The 20,266-nt window shown below is 41.4% G+C and overlaps 1 protein-coding gene across 2 annotated transcripts; it reads right to left on the reverse strand.

Moving 5' to 3' along the window:
* Nucleotides 1-1,519: 1,519 nt before the first annotated feature.
* On the reverse strand, nt 1,520-18,262 carry HPRT1 (hypoxanthine phosphoribosyltransferase 1). Of its 2 annotated transcripts, none has more exons than XM_048514388.1 (9): nt 18,001-18,262; nt 15,124-15,230; nt 12,738-12,921; nt 10,375-10,440; nt 9,387-9,404; nt 8,738-8,820; nt 6,980-7,026; nt 5,479-5,555; nt 1,520-2,807 (listed from the first exon to the last, which is right to left on the reverse strand). In XM_048514388.1, exons 1-9 carry the CDS (start codon nt 18,055-18,057, stop codon nt 2,760-2,762), a joined length of 687 nt encoding a protein of 228 aa, XP_048370345.1. In that variant the 5' UTR covers nt 18,058-18,262; the 3' UTR covers nt 1,520-2,759. The 2 variants fall into 2 exon arrangements, with proteins under 2 accessions (XP_048370345.1, XP_048370344.1); XM_048514387.1 differs by lacking the exon at nt 18,001-18,262 and adding an exon at nt 15,914-16,118.
* Nucleotides 18,263-20,266: the final 2,004 nt, after the last annotated feature.

The raw sequence follows: 20,266 nt of genomic DNA on the forward strand, positions 1-20,266 counted from the left end.
GGGTTTACTTAGAAGTAAACCCCATTGCCAGCAACCAAGCTTACTCCCAGGTAAAGGATCGTGCCCAGGCCAGCCTAGATGTGTGTGTGGAGGTGGTGGTGATTTTCTGCATGCCCACAGAAAGGGCTCCGAGTGCCACCTCTGGCACCCGTGCCATAGGTTCGCCACCGCTGGACTAAGAAAACATTTGAACTGGGGACCTCTCCCATAATACAGTGCTAGGCCCACTAATGCTTATGCCCTATCAATAAGCAAATACATACAGGAGGAAACTGAAGGGGGGGGCAATTATTTAAGCCTCCATACACCAATGCCAAGTATGAAATAAAAAGAGAGCAAGAAAAATGAATGCAAACACAGGCCAGTTCAAAGGAGATTAAGCTAGTTATTACCCCCTTTAATTATTTTCAACTGTTCCCTGTCTCAGTTAGGCCTTCTTGAGCCTCTAAAAAAACAAAGTGAGGAGGGTATATTTAACTTTGTTCTTGGCCAGCAAATGTACCTCTTATTCTGCATTTCAGATGCCCTTTCTAATCTGGCTGAACTGGTGTTAGAAGCACTCATCCTACAAACTTTTAATTGTGGGCGGGGCTTGCAGTGTAATATAATCTGTGAGAGATGTCTAATTAAGTGGAATTTAATGCTTACTGGAGTGAGGACTTAAAATGACACTTGGAGCATCATGGAAAAGTATCTAAGGGCAGTGTAATAGAGAGGAAATTTAAGGAAATGGATTTAAGATTAGGAATTGGGCAGCAAATCAGTGAGCCTGAAGAAACCTTATTCATTGTTCTTTAGATCAGGAAAATCTGTAGACTGAGGAAGGCAAGCAAGACAAATAGGAGCCCTAGGAGGACTGGCATTGAAAAGGGGGGATGTCAAAACAAATAGGCACTGGGCCAAACAAGTGATAAAAAAAGGACAGCGGTGACAGGGGCACTGGAGGAACAGAGGCGACTTTGATTGGAACCAGCCAATTATTCAGAGCCTGCAATGCAAGTTTGACTTTAACAAAATGTAGAATATCATTCAAACAAGGCATCTGAGAGTAGTTTGTTTCTACTGCGACAGAACGTGGTTTCTTGAATGCAAAGGGCACTTGAATGCTTCAACACAACAGGATTTGGTAAAATGTTTTTTGTGCACCACAGGGAAATAGTCTCTGTCAAAGATCAGGAGATTGCATGAGTTACTCCTAAACTACAGTGATATCGCAGCCCTTCTTGCTTCTTCCATTCCATAGAAAAAATGGAAATTAAGGCTTTGGTGTGTAGAAGCAGTAGTATTCATACATGTCCTACAACTAAGGAATGGCAGATCACCTGAATGGCTGAAGTAAATGGAAATTAAACATGCAAATTAGCTGCAGTTTCCCAGTGAAATACATATCAGATTCAGATCTTGGAATGGAAGTAGTACCTACTGATAAAAAACCGTGTGGAATCGAATTATTTTTTTAAAAACCCTCACCACAAAAACAAGGCACGGAAAATAAAGAGATAAACTGCCAAGCATCCTCTGCTTTTCCACACATGGGTGTTTAATGAACAGTTAAATCTTTTGCTATTTATTTTGCCAGAGCAGAATAGAAACGTTTTTTCAACAAGTTGAAATATTGTTTGACCAGAAACAATTGTACATATCTTTCCTTGGTACTGAAAGTAGTTTTACCTAATCAAGGTACTGGGATCTTAGCAGCATCACTGCCTGGCCCAAAAGTTTGCTTCCATGGCTAGAAAAAGAGGCGATTGTTGGTGAAAAGTGCCAGAGATGTTTAAGCAGGTGGAAAAAGTGCTACCCTTACAGAGGCAGCCTTTACCTTAAAGTGCATGTTTTTTGGGGTGCACTTCATATAGTCAGCATTACAATCGTGGCTCATAAATGTAAAATACCGTAAGATGGTTAGATACGAAAGACAACCCTGCAAACTGATGAACAAGGGAAAAGAAAATTAATGTGCAATCCTTGAACTCCTTGGATGCAAAGCCTTGAGGATTCCTGTCATCATCCGTGGGTTTTATGTGACAGTTTGCAATGGCCATCGTTCTTCCAGGAGGTGGAAAACTAAATGGAATACTTAAACATTCACCTTTGTCACTCACTCTCTTTACAGGCCAAAATGGCATTTCTCACATTCAGTAAGGCAACTCCAGAAAAAGCAGTCAGCAGGTCATCCACACTCCTTCATGAGCACAGAAACTGTAACAGTGGCCACCACCGCCTTATTTGTATAGGCCACGTTATCTCCATGCTAGAGCAGCTCTCCAAGAACCACCACAACTTCTGCATTTATTACAATATAAAACTTAAATTACTCATTTTTTAAAAAAATATTACTAATATAGATTTTCCATCTTAAAACGCCTTATACATTTACAGTAGTTATAACTATTTCAATTCTGGGCTGAGGGTGTTTAAAAGGAAGATGAAGAATTATGACTGAGTTAAACCGGGGTTGAAACACGTAGCAAATCCCCAAGAGGGGTGGGGAAGAAGCTACAATCAGTGGATTCATAGTGCAATCTTAAAAAAAGAAAGGAAAGGGGGGGGAAAGTGCAGAATTGCACTACCATTGTCTCAAATATAAATCAACAAGACAAAGTTCCCATACTGTACATGCAATAAGTTATAGCAAGCAAATGACAAGGCCGGAGCACTCCACAATTTTAAGCTGGTGACCAGAGCCTAAGGCAGTGAAAGATGGACGCTGTGGATGTATGCTTCAAAGTCCTGCAGCTCCTGCATTTGATCGAGTACTGTCATGCCTTGTACTTCTGTTTCCCAGTCTCACTTATCACACAAATATGCTGAAATGCACAAAACACAACAATTGCAAGTAGTAGAAACTTGGGAGAGCAACATTCTGCACATGGTTATTCAAGCTTTATCAGTGTGTTGAAAAGACCATTCCCCAAGATACAGTTGCCCAAGTAACAGAATCAAAGAAGAGGCTAGGACTGTGGTTTCCACTGAACTGCATGGGGTATGAACTGGATGCCAACTTATCTCTTATGCAGATGCTGGAGTCACCAGCGAAAGAGAGCTGGCTCAGCCCCACCCTCATGGTATCTAAGCACAACCTTTTAGTTTATCTCATAAAAGCAAGTGGTTATTTCATAGTCCTACAGGGAAGGGTTGCCCTACTGCAATATGGGCAAATTTTGTCTCTCACCTCCAACTCATATTAACAGAGTGCTCAGAATATTCTTTTGGAGGTGGCAGCGGAGGAAAGTGTTGTAAAATTGCAGCTGACTTACAGCAACCCCATAGTTTTCAAGGCAAGAGATTAACAGGGGTTTTGTTATTTTCTGCCTCTAAACAGCACCCGTGAACTTCACTGGTGATCTTCCCCTCCAAATGCTAACCAGGGGTGACCTGATGAGATCTGATGAGATCAAGCTAGTCTGGGCCATCCAGGTAAGGGTGAAAGATTGCCTTACCCTAGCATGAAGAGCATTTTGCCATTTGAAGCCAAATGGATGAAGAAGAATGATCCAGAGTCTTTGGGCACTGTTGAAAAGGCTCTGCTGAGCAACTTCACACACCAAGAGGGCATGAATCAATGCTTCTAAAGAATATCTTAATTAAATGAGATGGTTCTTCTGGCAGGAAAGATCAGGCACAGATCACCTTTAAGGTGAAAAGTTCTTTAAGGTAAAAAGTGCCTCATAATCCTTTCTCAACTCGACTTCAACAAATCATGCAATTCTACATACAACACTGAACAATTCCGAGCTTTTTTAAATGAAGAGCTAATCTTCCATTTTAAAAAATCAGATTTTGCAACTGTTAATAGCGTTCTTTTCCCAGAAGCCTCCTTTGAAAGCTATATTTAGGAACTGACAACAGTTCCAAAGCTCTGAGGTATTTGACTCTGAACTACTCCTTCTACAGGGGCAGTCACACCCTCCACATTCTTTTAGGATGCTACTCAGGAATAATGATTTGTTTATGAAGAGTCTCCAAGGATCACCCTTTTTTCCCCAAGGCAGAGAAAAAAACAATGGGCACATTTCAACGTGTGTGTGAGAATTTTCATTCTAGTTAATGGAACCTGAAGGTGATATTTATTCTGGACAAATTCATGTGAAGTTCAACAGTGTGATTCTAAGCAACATCAGCATCACGGGCTAAATTTCAAGTTTAAAGCAACCAAAGCTATTATCATGCTTGACTTCCAGCAGGAAGGTACCCCGTGATTTCTGAAATAGCCCTCATGTGTCCCCCATTTACCACTTGGGACTCAGATTCTCTCTTAAGAAATACCCTATTTAACTGGAACTATTTGCAAACATGGAGCTGTAAAAATCCCAAAACTGGTATCAAATGAATAGTGTTGGATGTGAATCAGAAGGAAGCTTTAGACCATTTTGACTTTGGGTCCCCATAACTGATGTACAACAGCAAAGTGTCAAAGTGTTGAAATAACTTGTGGAGCTCACTGCTGCAAGATGCTCGAATAAAAGGGGTGTCAGATTCCACGGTGGGTCAGGTTTGAGTCCAGGGCTGTCTCGCCCTCCAAATCCAAGGTTGCTTTTGGTTGGGCAAATGTCCCAAAATACAGCTTCAGAACAAAGCAAAAAGAGGGGGTTTCTCTTAATCCATTGCCAATTATCTATTCCCATCAGCCTCGGAATGGGTCTGGCATTTCCTTCCTGACTGTTAATGGGAACACCTTTTAAATATTTCCCCGCTGGAGGGCCAATCCTGGGCTCAGCCAATTCTTTCTCCTCAACCAAGCCCTGGGAAGTGGCAGGCTTCGGGGCCTACGTGTGCTTGCGTTGGATTGGTGAGCAAACTGGCCTTCCTCCTGGGACTTTTTAAAAGAATTGGCAGCCCCTCCCAGCCTCCTCTAAGAAAGTCAGTGCTGCCAGTTCTCCCTGCCCCTTTATCAGAGCTCCTTGGGTCAGGGTCATTTTTGGTAGAAACCTGGGTGGGTTGCCTTCTACTGCTGAACATGCCTCTGAGAGTCAGCTAGACTCCTTCAAGCTGGCTGACTCCTGAGTAGACTTCATCAAGGTCTTGCTGCAACCTGGCAAGGAACTTGCCCAGCCTTGGGGCTTGCTGGTTCAGTGTGCCTTCAGTTAGGCTTGTAATCCTCTGTGGTAATTGCGGGGGCAGAGGTGTCAACCTTGGGCATGGTGATACAAGAAATTTATGAAAAGGTATCAGCCATGAGAACTAACTCATATCCTCCATACCCTGAATATCAATTGCAGGGGAAAAACAACCATTAGAAAGCTGACTTTTCACACCCTGCTTGTAGGCCCTCCAAGACAGTTGCTGGACTGGTTGGGCAATAAACACAGCATAGTTGTTTATAGGTTTACTTCCATGGCTACTGTTACTCGGGCACTTCTCTTCCCAATACTGAAAGCAGCATGGAAACAGATATTCCCAAGTGCAGGCATAGGGGGAAAGAAACAAGCACTTTCTATCGTTTTTAAACAAGGAAATACAAATTGAGTAATTACTTACATTCAAATCTCTGAAGTATTCGTTGTAATCTAGAGCATATCCCACAACAAACTTGTCTGGCACTTCAAATCCAACAACTGAAAAAAAGCAACAGGTTACCCTTAAGTTAAACGTAAGAAACACTTGGACAGTGGTGTTAGACCCTCTGGGCAGCTCATTCAAGCTTTAAGTTGCTAATGCTGCACCCAAAACTATATTGCCATGATTTAAAACCATACTTGTAGCTTTGACTCTTGAAAGCTTATACACACAAAATCTTCTTGGTTTCTAAGGTGTTACTGGACCTGAATCTAGCTGTTCTACTTCAGACCAACCTAACCAGTGACCCTCTGAAACTTAAAACCATAACACATTGAATGAAATACGCCAATTGTCCAGAGCCATCTGCCACAGAGCTTCTCCCCAACTTTACGTGGGGTGGAGTTGAGGAGGGAGTAAGGCTGAAGCAAGCCTCCAGGCGGACTGGAGAGGGTCAGAGGTTGGGAGGGTGATGGTTGTCAATTTCGGGCTCCTCCTCAAATCTCAGCTGGCCAAAACAGGGATGACTGTGGCAGGAGCAGCCCAAACATCTGCATCGGCTCAGAATGAGTCAGCTAAGGGCAGGCCAGCTGAAACACTTGAACCCCAAATCAAGAGGCCTTGGCAACATGGGGCTGAGCCAAGGGAGAGCAGCAGTAGTGCTGGAAGCTGCAGGAGTGGATTCTGAGCAGAGGATTGCAGGACAGGCACACCCACTACATGAGGCACATGTGGAGCTGTCTCATCAGGAGATGCTGGCAGGAGCCCTGGGTGGAGCTTGGTGGAAATAAAGGAGGAGGGATAGAACAACCCCTAGAAAAAAGAGAATCGAAGGCAGCAGCCACAGAGGATACGGGCTGACAGATCCTTGTGTTACAGGGAACCTGGCAGTCAAGCACGGAGAAAGTTCAAACTCCGGCTCATCTTTTCCAGCCCATTCTGAAGTCAGCAGCTGCCTGAGGGAGCAAAACCAGTGGCAGGAAAGCAAATGTGTGATGGAAAAGCCCTTCTATACTGTTCTCTACTCCTCTGTTTTGTCTGAAAACCAGACTTGTGGAGTCATTAAGTACTGAGACCAGTGCTATTTGTTCATTTGGAATTGGGGCTGAGCAGGGTAGTCACCAACTTTGTAGATGATACCACATTGCTCGGGATGGTGAAAACCAGGACAGATTGTGAAGAACTGCAGGAGGTTCTCCAAAGTGGGTGAGTGGATGACAACATGCCACTATAGGTGGACAAAAAGTTATTACTTCTCATATATACAGCAAGTTTATGGACTGTACAATACAACCCAGATCACATTACTTAATCTGGACCCATATTATGCTGGCCCCACTACAACCTTATCTCTACTCATTTCATAAGATTACAGATACTCTTTAAATCTAGCAGCTCTTCTCTTCGGTACTTTTCACATCTCTCTCTCTATCCAAATACCCCAAATTTGTGTACCCTTAACATTTGCATAAAATTCACTTACAGTCAGGCCGGTATCCTACACTTCGAGGTGTTCTTTTGACCAACAAGCTGTTAAAAGACACCAAATGAGATGAATTGCAATAGAATATTAAAAAAGTAAATACATTCTGCACTTGCTACATGAACAAACATGAAGTTCTGATCTCCTTCACAGATACATCACAGAATAAACAATCAAGAGCTAGAGAGGGCAGCAGAAACAAACCTTCGATCAGCTTTCGTTACATTTTTAAGGTTCTTTGTTTACATAAGGAAAAGGAAGATGTCAGGTTACTTTCACTAACAAGAAACTTTGATGGTAGACAAGGAATTACATGTATTAGAAAATATTTTTTTCCCGCCTCTCAATTGAAGTTTTCATGGTTGGTAGAAAAGATGGCACATTTATAAAGGTTTCCAAGGCGATTAACAATAGAACAAATATTAAAATAGTGCAGCAAGAACATAAAAATCAGTGATAGCCCACACACAAATAGCAACCTAATGCAATAAAATTAACCCAAGCAGAAGATGGGGCAAGAAGAGAAATGGCCAAATCGTGCACATAGTGCTAATGAAAAAGTACATATGCCAAAATTAACAAAAATCAACCAGAAGTCTGGGCAAATAAGAACCCAGCATTTAAAAGGCTATGGCACGATGCAGGTATTTGTAGGGAGAAAATTCCAGTTAATATGCTGCTATAGAAAAGGTAAGTCTCAGATAAACCATATATCTGGCCTTAGAGTAAGGCCTAACTGGAAGATATTGACAGGCAGGTTCATATAAGAGCAAGTGGTCTTTTGAAGTCATGGATTGGGGTACCAATATACCAGACTCTGCCCAAAAACAAACAAGCAGTTACTACAGCCCTTTAAAATCAGTGAGGGATGTTCCTTGGGACATGTGCAGCTATGGAGAAACAAAACTCTGTCTGTAAGACTGGATCTAACAGCACAACCAAGCACTTGCTGTTGAAAAACCAACTCCAGACCCCTGAAAAAGGAAGGAAACCTTCAATGGACACACATCAGCCCCATTTCAAGTTTCCTCTGAAGCCCACAGCACACCCCCAAACATCTGGAAATCCACCAGATTAGGATTCACTGGCTTTGGGGATCCAATGTTATTTTAAATAGCTACTTCAGTTAACTGAGACCTCTACAAAGTAAATAGTACTTTGAATCCAATTAAAGCAAGAACATTAAATACGTTTGTTTAGGAAGACAGCTTCCAACTGATAAGAAAAGCATACAGAATAAGTTGGCTTGTGAGGAGTAAAGTAATATCATGAAGCAAAAACATCAGGTATAGCTATTTAAGAGGACTCACGATCCTGACTGACATCGCTTGTCTTCTGAAACAACAGCTCTGCTGTAAGACTGTCTGTGCTAGGAGTTCGAGGGGTGGGGTGGTGGTTGTTGTAAAATGGTAATTTTTAGCTTAAAAAATAAATTTGTTCTTCATAATAAAATGTGTACCACCAAATATTTTCCTTTCTTGTTCTTTGTTAGCAGAAGCACACAGAAAGAGAGGGAATAGTTTCCAACCGAGCCTATATTTTTCGCAAGGACAGTCTTCAAGACTCAATCTTAGAAAAAGACCAAACAATACTGAAAAGTTCACATCTTCCTCTCAGAGTTTTTATTTGTCCTAAGAATTGGGGAAACAACTGAGTTATTGCAATATAAACAAAAGCCCTACCAGGCCTACCCCAATCTTTGCAAATTTCTAGACTATTCACAAAAAGGCACTGGAACTGATAGCAATCAAAACATACCTGGCTACCTTTACCATCTTTGGATTGTACTGCTTCAGCAGAGACAGGAGGGTCTTCATTGTCTTACCGGTATCAATTATATCCTGACAATTAAGAAACAGATAGCCTTGAAAAGGTAATTTAAAATAAATTCTCTCAGACATGCGCATACCCCCCCACCTCAACAACCAGTCAAATGCAAAATAAGCAGAAATAAAATATATCCTTATCAAGTTTAAGTAAAAGTAATGGTAGGAATGTACCTGCACATAGATATAATTTCAGGATCTGGAATGTTTAACAAAGCTACAGTATCTCCGTTACTTTTACAAAAAGTATTTTTCACTTATAAAAATGCAGCTGGTCACAATGCAGTTCAACCGTACATTCTTGATTACTCATTTAGAAAACAAGCTATCAAACACATAAGTTTAAAATGTGGTGGTTGCTTCCCCAAGTGAGTATACTAAGCTTTTGAAACACCTTTTCTTCTTTAGAGGATTTTAATCCTTACTGAGAGCTGGCCCTACTGGAGTCAGAGGACTGTTGTTATTCTGAAGTGAAACGATGTGATCTTGGAAGGCAGCAGTAAGGTTCATGACTAACTGATTACATAGCATTAATACAAATTATACATGTTAAAAAAAGTAAATGCAAGCTCAATACTTACTTCTACAATCAAGACATTCTAGAGGATGGAAAAAAACAGAAACCCATGAGTCATTTAAGTCAAACTTGGTTTCCAATTTTTATTTATCCTGACATTTTCAGACTGTTTTTCAGTTCACTATTTCCCTAATTAACCAGTACACAAATATAAGCAAATGCCTCATCTATGAAACAAGCCAGGAGAATATGGCTACAAATTATGCCCTGTAGTTAAATTACCTAAGTTTCTAGAGCTCATTAGTGCATTCTTTTGGATGCCAAACAGAAACTTTATTATAGTTCAAAAATAAACTACTAATCCCAATGAAGATTCAGAGCTGGCTGAGAATTAGGAAGAAAAGTGTTAATAACAAATCAAATATATTACTTGCAACATCCTGCTGTTTCTAATTAGCTGATATTTCTGTGCTGTTCTGGGTACCTTCATATGATCAATAATCTAACCAAAAAAGTTAAATATTCATCTCTACAGCCATTTTTAAAACCGTGAGTCCCACAGTAGAATTCAGAACAGACAGTAAGGGACTGCAAGGCATACACGGGAGCTAAGACCATACAAAGCAACCCTTTGTTCATTCACAGTTCAACACATCACAGGATAGCTGATAGCATGAGAGAAAGGTAAAATTTTGATTGTGTCAAAAAACTACTTGCATGCCAAGACTGTGCTGGTGTGCAATACTGTCCAACACAGCCAGAACAAAGGGGATCCAGCAACACTAGTGCATGTCTTCTAAAATGTTTTTGCCTTTATTTGACTAAAATATTAGTTTTCTATGAACTACATATAATTATTTTAATGTAAGGGCTGAAAAATGCAGTAACTTACAGCAGAGCGCTTTACAGCAACTATAAAACACTGGCCTGCTATTGGTGCTCTAGTGTTTGGCCACTATGTGAAACAGGATGCTGAACTAGATAGACCACTGGTCTGATCTTGCAGGTTTCTGCTTAGGTTGTTATGAGTATTTTTCTATAAATGGACATACCTTTCCAGTTAGGGTCGAGAGGTCATCACCACCAATGACCTTTATATCACCAGTTGACTGGTCATTCTAATTTTAAAACAGGAGAGAAAGAAAGTTAACATTATTTTAAAAAAGGAATCCCTACTGAATTTAAAATGTGACACTTAGAAAAGAAAAATAAAGGTTATAAGACCTGGAATGATCCATAACACTAGAGTGGAACAGCAGTATTTTCTTCAGCTAAGCATAGAGAAGCACAGAGATGTACACTGCACTCAATAATGCTGTGTCCCTTTTCTACCACTATCAACTGTCCTCTTCTACTTTGACTAAGTGGCCCAAAAACACAGTGTGGGGGGGGGGGGACGACAGCAATTTGGGGGGAAAGGATGTTTCCTGTTCTTCAACAAGGTTTCTTAAAATGAAACCAATTCAGAAAGACTGGGATTGTTAGGCCTGTATTAGCGCTATGGGAGTCACCAGAAAGATTAGCAGAAACAATTTAAAAAATACAGATGCAGAAGAACACAGAATACCCAAGAGAGAGACAGTGAGCACTGTTGAGCTTTATGTAGCACTTACCACCTTGTGGGTGAACAGTTCCAAGAAACAGGATGAAGTGTTATATGTATTTCACCCTGAAATTTACAAAACTGGAACCCCAACTTGGCCAGTATGTTTCTCATCTATTCTTAAGGAAAGATCAATCACTCATGCCACATCAATGCTTAATTTTAAAACCTTCGAACAGTCAGCAATTTTAGCTCTATAGAATGAACTGCAAATTTCACAGTCAACCACATTATGAAATTATGTTTTCTCAGCACTAGAAAGAGTTGTATGTAAAAAAGGAATAGAAATACTGAGGTATGATGCCAAATTACCCAAATACTGTATTCTACAAGTTACCTTTCTAATTCTTAAATACAAATGTTATACTGGATAATCACCAATGATTCCCACTCCCTATTAAACAAAGATAGCTTTAAAAAACCTAACTGAAGATGATTTCAAAGAAAAAACAAATACATAATTTCCAAAAGAAAGGACAATAACTCCCATTGGACTAACACCTAAGCTCAATGATTGCATCTATGATTCCAATACGAGCAAGACTTCAACAAGAGACTTTCTTCACTGTGAATATTTCTGAAATTTTTGGGAAATAGATTCAGGACAAAGGAAATACTTTACTCAATGAGTAATTAAACTATGAAATTCATGGCCAGTGGAGAAAGGGATGACTACGAAAATAGGTAGTCCCATCCAAGACTGCTAGCCATGGCAACTAAAAGGAGCCTCCACATACAAGGCAGCAAACATCTGAATACCAATGCTGGGAGACAGCAGCAGGGTAGAACCTCAGCTTTGATACCCAGTTTATTTTGCCCTCCAGGGAAACTGGTTGGCTGCTATGTGAAACAGTATGCAGGGCTAGATTGGACTGGTCTAATCCAGCAGGCTCTCTTTATGTTGTAAATAATGACCTGCAGATTAGTGTTGGTGTATAGTACTCAGTAAATCATGAGTTCTTATTGTGTGGGCATATTCCAAAGTGAACATGTATGCATTAATAGCAGTGTTTGTCAGTGCATCACATGGTGTCCATGAGCAAGAGCTATCAGGAAATAATGGTTTCTGAAAATTAGTTTGGGACTTGAAAATCCTGATAATCTCAAACTCTGCATTTTAGCCTTAAGCAACAGCACACTTGAATGATCGGCATTTTAGCCTTCACCTTCTGAGTGTACTTTAATCTTTTTGTTCTGTCAGATTTAAATACACCCCTGCATTTCATACTGGACTGCAAAGAACAACCTGAGCCACACTAGTGAAACATTTTCTTCTGATCTATCTGTATTGTTTGTAAGTGTGTAGAGGCAGCATCGGAAGGTTACCGTATTGAGAATCACATGACATTAACAGACACATGGCCCTAGAGCTCCTGCTTAATGACTCATGACAGCCCACCTTATCCTGATTCAAAAGAGGGAAGGAGGTGTAGTTCTTATACTGAATGGCAGAGCAAAGCGCAGTACAATATGAGATTCCTGTGCCCCTTTCCAGGAAGAAAAGTGTGACTTATCCTAAGATTTTGACCGGAAAGAGGCAATTGTAAGGCTTTTCATAGTAACTATTAATATACACATTGCCTGCTTAGAACAGCAAAAATATCTGTGCTTTCAATTAACTCCAATAAAAATACATGAATCAAGATAAAACTAACAGCCCTTCCTTAGATAGGAGACTTGCCATACTGCTGCTTCTGCCTGCTGTATAGCCCAGTTCAATGAGTCTCCCAATCCTAAGGGAAAGACAGGAGTCAAAAATTTCTGGTGTCTAGAATGCCAAGGCAAAAAAGAGAATTCTTTTGACACACTTACACAATAGCTTTTCAACCTGATGAAGTCTACAGTCATAGGAATGGACTTGTCACTGTTTCGGTTCAGAGCTTTGATGTAGTCCAGCAAATCAGCAAAGAACTTGTAGCCCCCCTTAAGCACACAGAGCGCTACAATGTGATGCCCTCCCATGCCCTTCATAATCTCTCGTGCCAACCTCTCTGTCCTGTGGAAAGATAGCACATTTTTAGCTGAACAGCAACCATTTACTAGACAGTCTCCAATGTTCAGTCTCTTCATAAATAATAGTCATTATACACATTACTAAAACAGTATAAATATCTGAGGATGCACCTGAGAAATGCACATACCCAGTTACAAACGAACAGTCCTTGCTCATCCAATACAGTATATTTAACTTCCACTTCACAGTGAATAGGACTATTTACTGATCAGTGACATTTCTGCTTTCTCACTTCTCAAGGTTAACCTAATAGTAACACTGCCAAACATACTTGATTTTGCAAAGGACTGTGTGCCAAAGCAAATCAATGTCTGTGCCTAGTAACTGGAAATTTTTCAAAAGATATGAAGCACAGTTTAAAAAGCCACACTGAACTAACATTCTTCATTGTATTATAGCCTGACTTTGTCTTCGGAGTGCACCATCCCAATAAATTGGAAACAAGTCAGCCAGGAATAGATAATCACTCTCACCTTAAAAGTTGTGTTTTGAACAACATGACAGGCAATCACATCAATGAGCTGAACTTTATGAGACAGTGGAACAGAATGTTGGGTCCAAAAAACAGTGAGGAGAAGAGAATAGTTGCTAAGACTGTTCTGCAAATGTATGTGCATGCGTTTACACAAGTAGGTTCAATACGGTAACAGTTCTCATACTTTGGCTTATACAAAACCTCCCATAAGCAAAACATTGTATTTGGTCACAGTTTTCACTTTTCTCATCCACCATTCTAGCACTAACTTGTAAACAGCTCTTCTGGAAGTGTAAGACCCCTTCCAATCACACACAGAAGAGTACTTTTGTGTACAACCCACTGATTCCTGAAGTAACATAACCAAAGCAAAGAATCAGGATCATCTACAGTAATCTTTCATGAAAGAGGTTTTATCCCAACATGTTAAGTTGCCTTATATATAATCAAGCCATTGGGCTATCCAGGTCAGTACTGTCTACTTAGATTGGAAGGCCTCTCCAGGGTCTTAGAGGTTTTTCACATCTCCTACTATCTGGTCTTCTCAACTGGAGATGTTGAGGATTGACCTGGGACCTTCTGCATTCAAAGCAAATGCTCTACTACTGAGTCAAAGCTTTTGTTTTTGTTCTTTTTTGCAAAGAGAAAATAAGTTACACATGCTGTATTAACATGAAACCAACAATATGAGTACACATATTCTCTTAAACTCCTGATTATAGCAATCCAGATTTATAATGTGAATAAATAAGTAATAATACATCCAAGTTTGAAACCCAACTTGGTTATTTTGTAATGTCTCTGTTCTCACATTTTAAGCAACACTGATAGTGATTCTGGTTAGTTTCCTTAGTTTTATTATGAATATTCTCATACAGCAGCAAATGTAGCATTATTTATTTAGATAATTACACTGCTGCTTAGAAACTACCATAAGTAGAAGAGTGAAACTTTAATTCTTGATTTTTCTAAGCAAAAATATAGCATGCTTCACTTATGGCAGCCAGTCATACAAAGTCATGGTATGGACTGCTCATAATGGATCAAAATGGTTTATCAGCCAAGTGCAAAGTCACCACTGGACTGGTACAGAAGATGCAATCAGAGGGTTGTCACTGGAACTGCATTCTTTAGCAAGATCTAGAGTGAACGGTACATACGCATTTCTTAAGGAAAGTAAACTAGTCCCTGGCCCTTAGTTAAGGATGTCAAAACAAAAGCACACACATACAAGGATTAGTAATAATGGAAATATTTTTTAAGCATACAAACTCGGAGCATTTGTTATTCAGCTCAATCCAGAGCTGGTGGGTGGAGATGGCACTGGAGCAGTGCTGCCCAGCCTCCTCCAGAGGGCTTTCCTGTAGTGTAGGAAGCTCTCAAGAGTTATAAAAAGCAAAAAAGCAGAGGATCCCCCTTAGCGAGGAATAAAGATACACCATGAAAGTCGTGACATATCTGCACCAGCAACTCTGCTGATGTAGGGAGGTCGAGCAGGCTCTGGAGGCTGACTAAGTTCAACCATGTCCTCTGGAATGCCAGCAGACGTTGCAGAGTGCCACAGTGGCTGGACGCCGGCAGATTTACCCCTCTGCTGGTGTTAGTGCCCTGGGGAGGGCAAATCCACTAGCATAAGCCTACACTGCCTCTAGAGGGGGATTCCCCTCCCCGAACTGCACTGCCCAAACATTACTGTAAGTCAAACAAACCTGTCCATAATAAGTCCATGAGGAATGTAGACTTTTTCCAAGTCATCTGCGTAATGCTTTGGTATACAGAACAAATCGAGGTCATATCCCTGTTCATCATCTCCAATCTGAAAGGAAAAGAGAAAAACTACATATTTTCCTCACAAATAATGATCCTACAGTCTGTAATGGTGTCAAAACAAGGATCTGCACAGTAAAACATTACCCCATAAAAAGGCAACCTGTAAAATACAGAAAAGTCATCTTACACTTCTAAGAACAGGAGGGACCTATAACCTATTGATAGAACCTTTGTATATACAAGGGCCTTGCTTTTATCATTGGCTGGGATGGAATCAGTGGAGACCTGGAAAACTGAGGCCTCATGGTTCCAGGTAGCAATGCCCTTATTGAATTATGCAACTGGGAAGGCTATCATGTATGCCCTGTACATCAACATTCAACTAAGTAAAAGATTACTTATTATGAATTAGGAGTTTTTGAAAACACATAATAAATACAAACACTAGTCTAGGCTACAGATGAAAGTCAGGCTTACTTTTAATGTGATGCCTTAGAAGAAGAAATTACATCTCACTCTTGTCCATAACTCCATGCATCAGAAAAGAGATGGACCAACACATAATAAGATTATGAAAATAATTTATCATGTCAAGTGAGACTTAAGTGTAACATGGATACAACTGCAATTCACAAACAGCAGCATTCAGACTTCTCAGCAGGTTTGTGCACAACCTGTGTGGGTTCATGATGAAGCTCCTACCAGAACTTTCTCCCCTTTTCACTGTACCTGAGCGGAAAGGCTGTGGTGAATGCCTATTTGAGAGCAGGGTACCCCACTGCATAAAACTAGGGCAAACATCCTTAGGCTAGGAACTCAAGATCCAGCAGTTCAGAGTCCATTCTTCTATGCTCCTTCAGCTTAGCAAGAAGCATGGGTCAGGAAGTGGCAGAATTCCTTCTAAGAATTAAAATGCAGGAGGCCTGAGTGCAAAAATTGCTCTCATGAGCAAGGTTCTCTAGTGATGTCCCCAAATCTCCCTTTCCTTTCACTAATTGTTCTCTCTTCATGTAAACACTCACTTCAAGCAAATTGGCTGTCAAAAGCTGTATTTCCCCAGTTTGCCCTCTTTTCTCTTACATGCATCCAGAGTACATAAGCATATAGTCTGCAAGCGAAAGGTCTTCAGAAAAAAAGAAAAAGCTGAAATCTGAAATCCATTATTATAGTCAGGATTTGCAAGGAAACCAAAGCAAAGCACTGGATACTTTCATTACAGTGTCAAGGTTATGGTGCTGCATTGTTTAGTTTGTCACTGTTTTGCCATTCAGTCTATAACAGCATCAACCTACATACACATGACTAGTTCTATTAAACTAATCAGGGCAAACAAAATCATCCCAAACATGACCTTCAAACCTACATCCTACGAACAGGAAATAGCTCATCTTAACTTGTCCTTGCTGAACCTTTTGAACACATGCGAGGTGTTTCTTATTTTTAAAAACAAGAAGGATAGTTGGGCAATGTATTACACCATTTCCTGTCCTCAGCTAAGAATAAAAGACACCACTGATAGTTCGAAGCTTTCCTTTTCAAGTGATCCCTTTCCCGCACAACTCCTTGTTTCAAATACCCCAGGTACCAACCCATACAGGCCTTTCCAAGCCAGAACATTCCTTTGCACCTCGATCTATGTGATCATCAAGGTCCAATGGGCTCCTGCAACAAAAGGCTTTAAGGTGACTTTCACAACTCTCTTTCCTCTCAACCTGATCAAGTTATAAATACTGGATGCTTCCTGCAGGTGTTTCACCCACAGATACAGATTTTCCAAATGGAATGATCCATCAATCTTTATCTAAGAAACTGGTCTCCACCTACTCCCAAACAATACACGAAAACCCTAGGTATACCCCATCCTCTGAGCGAAACTTGTGACCTCCAACCCTACCAAAACAATACCTCTCCTTCATAATCACAAACTTGCACTTATACAGGAAATATTCTGTCCTCAAAACCCCTCACATTCCATTTTTTTCTAAAACACATTTCTAGTTTTTAACCTCCCCTCTTCACAGGTTCACCTTAAGGGAAGGGAGTAAACTGCACCTTCCACCCTTTAAAATCCCTTCAACACCCCTCTAGTCCCCTTAGTCTAGAAACCTCTGGCTTCCCCACTTTCCACTGCCTCCTACACACCCTCGAAGAGATGTTCAGGTTGTAGGGTGGGGCCTCAGGTTGTAAGGCCCCACCCTCAGCTTCAACATCTCTTAAGGAACACACATTTTAACGGGGAGCAAATATAAACTGAGGTTCAAATTCGATTCCTCTCCAGCCGTTAAGCTACCTCAACCTAACCAAACGCTCTCGCTCTTTCCTTTCGCCGTGAACTACAGCTTTACTCTCTGTTGAAACCTCATTTTGGGGGTGATGGGACACTTTTATCACCCAGCACCACCTCTTTTTACTGGTCAGCAGCTCAGTTGCAATTAAGCCCGCACACAAACTAAGTCGCCTCACCCCTAGTTTTAATTTATTTGGGGGTGAGACACATTCGAGCTGGGGGAAGGAAAGTGGAGGCTCCAATGGATTCTCTCCCCTCCCAAGAAGACTTCCAGCGTCAACCCTCTTCCCTTTTGAGGGAAAGACAAAACACGCTCCGTTGCAAAGGGAAACTGACGCTCCAACGGCTGCTCCCCCGTCCTCACCACAACCCGTTTCCCAGGTCTGTTTTGAACCTCCTTTGTAGGAGCACCTATCCCTCCTGCTTTCGGCCTTTCTTCCTCTGAGGAGCACGCTGCTGCTCCTCCCGGGGGTGGGGGAGGCCCGGCCCCTGGGCTGCGCGCGCCCCCTCCTCAGCCGGCCACACTCACCACAATGCAGGGGCTGCTGTTGCTGCTGGTGGCGTTGGCGACGCTGCGGCCGGCCATGGCGCCGGCGGGCGGGCGGGCGGGCGGCTCCTCTTCACAGGACTCGCGACCCGCGAGCGGCGGCGGCGACACTGGTGCCCGCAAGGCGCGGGGACCTGCCGCCTGCTCCGAAAGGGAGGAGGAGGAGGAGCGGCGCCGGCCTCAGCCCGACCAGCGCCGCCCCTTCTGGTGCCGCTTCTTCCCAGCAGCTGCCTTTGCTTTCTGAGCGGCGCTCAACATGGCCGCTGCGGCAAGAGTAATATGAGCACCGAGTCTCAGAAGACTCAGAGAGGGTAAAGGCAGCTGTTGTTTTCACGTAGATGTATATGTGTGTGTGTATATATATGGTTTTCTTTATCGGTATATTATATCCCACCTCTTCGCAGAATGTGCGTGAGCGAGGCGGTGTACAATAGATAAGTAGATCAGGCAGACGTTAAAAATAGACCAGAGAGACACCCCATAAGGAACCAGCAAAGATGCAGCATCGAGGGGAAACAGCTCAGTGTTATGAACAAAAGTTCTTGGGGGGGAAATCATCCGGAAGTGTGCTGGTCAGGTTTTTCCAACCCGATTTGGTCAGAAGGCATGTGTATTTTTAACTTGAACACGTGATGTTGATTGACCACAGTTGAGAGTATGGTTTCCAGCCTCCTGGAGATCTGCTATTACAACTGTACTCAAGACAAGAAAGATAGTTCTCCTGGAGAAAAGGGCTGCCTCGGAGGGTGGACTCTATTGCATTATACTCTGCTGAGGTTTCTCCCCCAAACCTGATCGTCGCCAGGATCCACCCCCAAAATCTCCAGGTATTTAACAGTCCAGAACTGGCAACCCTACATGAGAGGCTTTTGGTTATTTGAAGCGTTTGTACCCAACCTTCTGTGTGAAAAGCCACTAACAGAGGGGAATGAGACAAAAAAAAAGCACCCCAAAAGAAACTTGAAAGAAATGGGGCAGGTGTAGAAAAAATATTTAGCATTTGTATAACAATTTTGGGTATTCAAGATGCCTGTTACAACAGCCCAGTGTGGTAGGTTATGGTATAGGTTTATTTTCCTCATATTGCATATATGAGAGTCAAGCTGAGAGAGATGCTTGACTAAGGCCACTTAGTTTGTGGCAACAATTAAGATTTATACTGTATTGGGGCCTTTCATTTTCATAATCTTTATGTTCAGCTACCTCAAAGTTCTGTTATTTCTGTGCAAAAGCTTTACCATTTGTATTTTAACTCACATATGCAACTACTTTTAATTCCCCTTGACTAATGTTTAATAGAAATGAAAATAGTGATTTATTCAAATATGCACAGGATTCCCCCCCCCCCCATTACCCTTTAAAGAAACCTACAGGATACTTAACACATATTCTAAATTTTAAAAAACTACCAAGACATGTTTTACTAAGAGCAACAATTCCAACTTCACCCATAGCTGTCATAAACTTCCACAACTGTTCAACTATGACTGTTACTTTTAAAAAGTGGAAGATCTGCCTCAATGCAATGAGCAGAAGGAAGCACAAAGTCTGGCAAAAGAAGCACAAGTTAATAATTAGGCATGCAAGAAGATAATTTTAGGAGCCAATTACTAAAAGCATCACAACAAACAATACCAGCCAGATAAGCAGCTGGGCCTTTCAATGATTAAGGAATAAAAGGATTGCTAAAGGAGGTTGGGGAGGCGGCAGAGAAGCTAATTCTTTTAATATGTGGTCACTGTAGAAGTTATGAGGCCACATCCACTACTTGCAGGAAGGGAGAATCCAGTCAGTTTGAGGTGATGAGAGGTGAAATCTAAGGCCTACTGATTGAATACACCAGAGTTGTTAAAGCCCTCAAATGTGAGATTACTAATCTAATAACAGACACACATCTATAACATCATTAAAATCAGACACTGTACCAGAAGACTAGAGGAGGAAAATGTTACAACATTTTTTAAAAAGGGTCCAGAGGGAACCAGGAAATTACAGGCCAGTTTTGCATCTGTCCCAGGCAAATTAGTAAAAACTGTCATCAAAGATTGAATTATTAAGCACGTAGAAGAACAAAGCCTGCTGAGGGAAAATCAGCATAGCTTCTGCAAAAGGGAAGTCCTGCCTCACCAACCTTTTCCAGCTCTTTGAGAAAGTGAATTAATATGTAGAAAACAGCCCAGTAGCATTATATACTTACAGCCTCATCTACTAGCCAGGCGTCCAGCAGCACTGCTGCAGCTGCACCTCC

The sequence above is a fragment of the Sphaerodactylus townsendi genome, linkage group LG13 (assembly GCF_021028975.2).
Source record: "Sphaerodactylus townsendi isolate TG3544 linkage group LG13, MPM_Stown_v2.3, whole genome shotgun sequence".
Classification (NCBI taxonomy): Eukaryota; Metazoa; Chordata; class Lepidosauria; order Squamata; family Sphaerodactylidae; genus Sphaerodactylus; species Sphaerodactylus townsendi.

Coding starts and splice junctions, on each gene's coding strand:
- HPRT1 (XM_048514387.1), bottom strand. CDS start 15,985: ATGTTTGCCCTAGTTTTATGCAGTGGGGTACCCTGCTCTCAAATAGGC. Junction 10,441..12,737: donor TCAGGTTGAAAAGCTATTGT/GTAAGTGTGTCA, acceptor TTTTAAAATTAG/AATGACCAGTCAACTGGTGA. Junction 5,556..6,979: donor TGTAGGATACCGGCCTGACT/GTAAGTGAATTT, acceptor GCTTTTTTTCAG/TTGTTGGATTTGAAGTGCCA.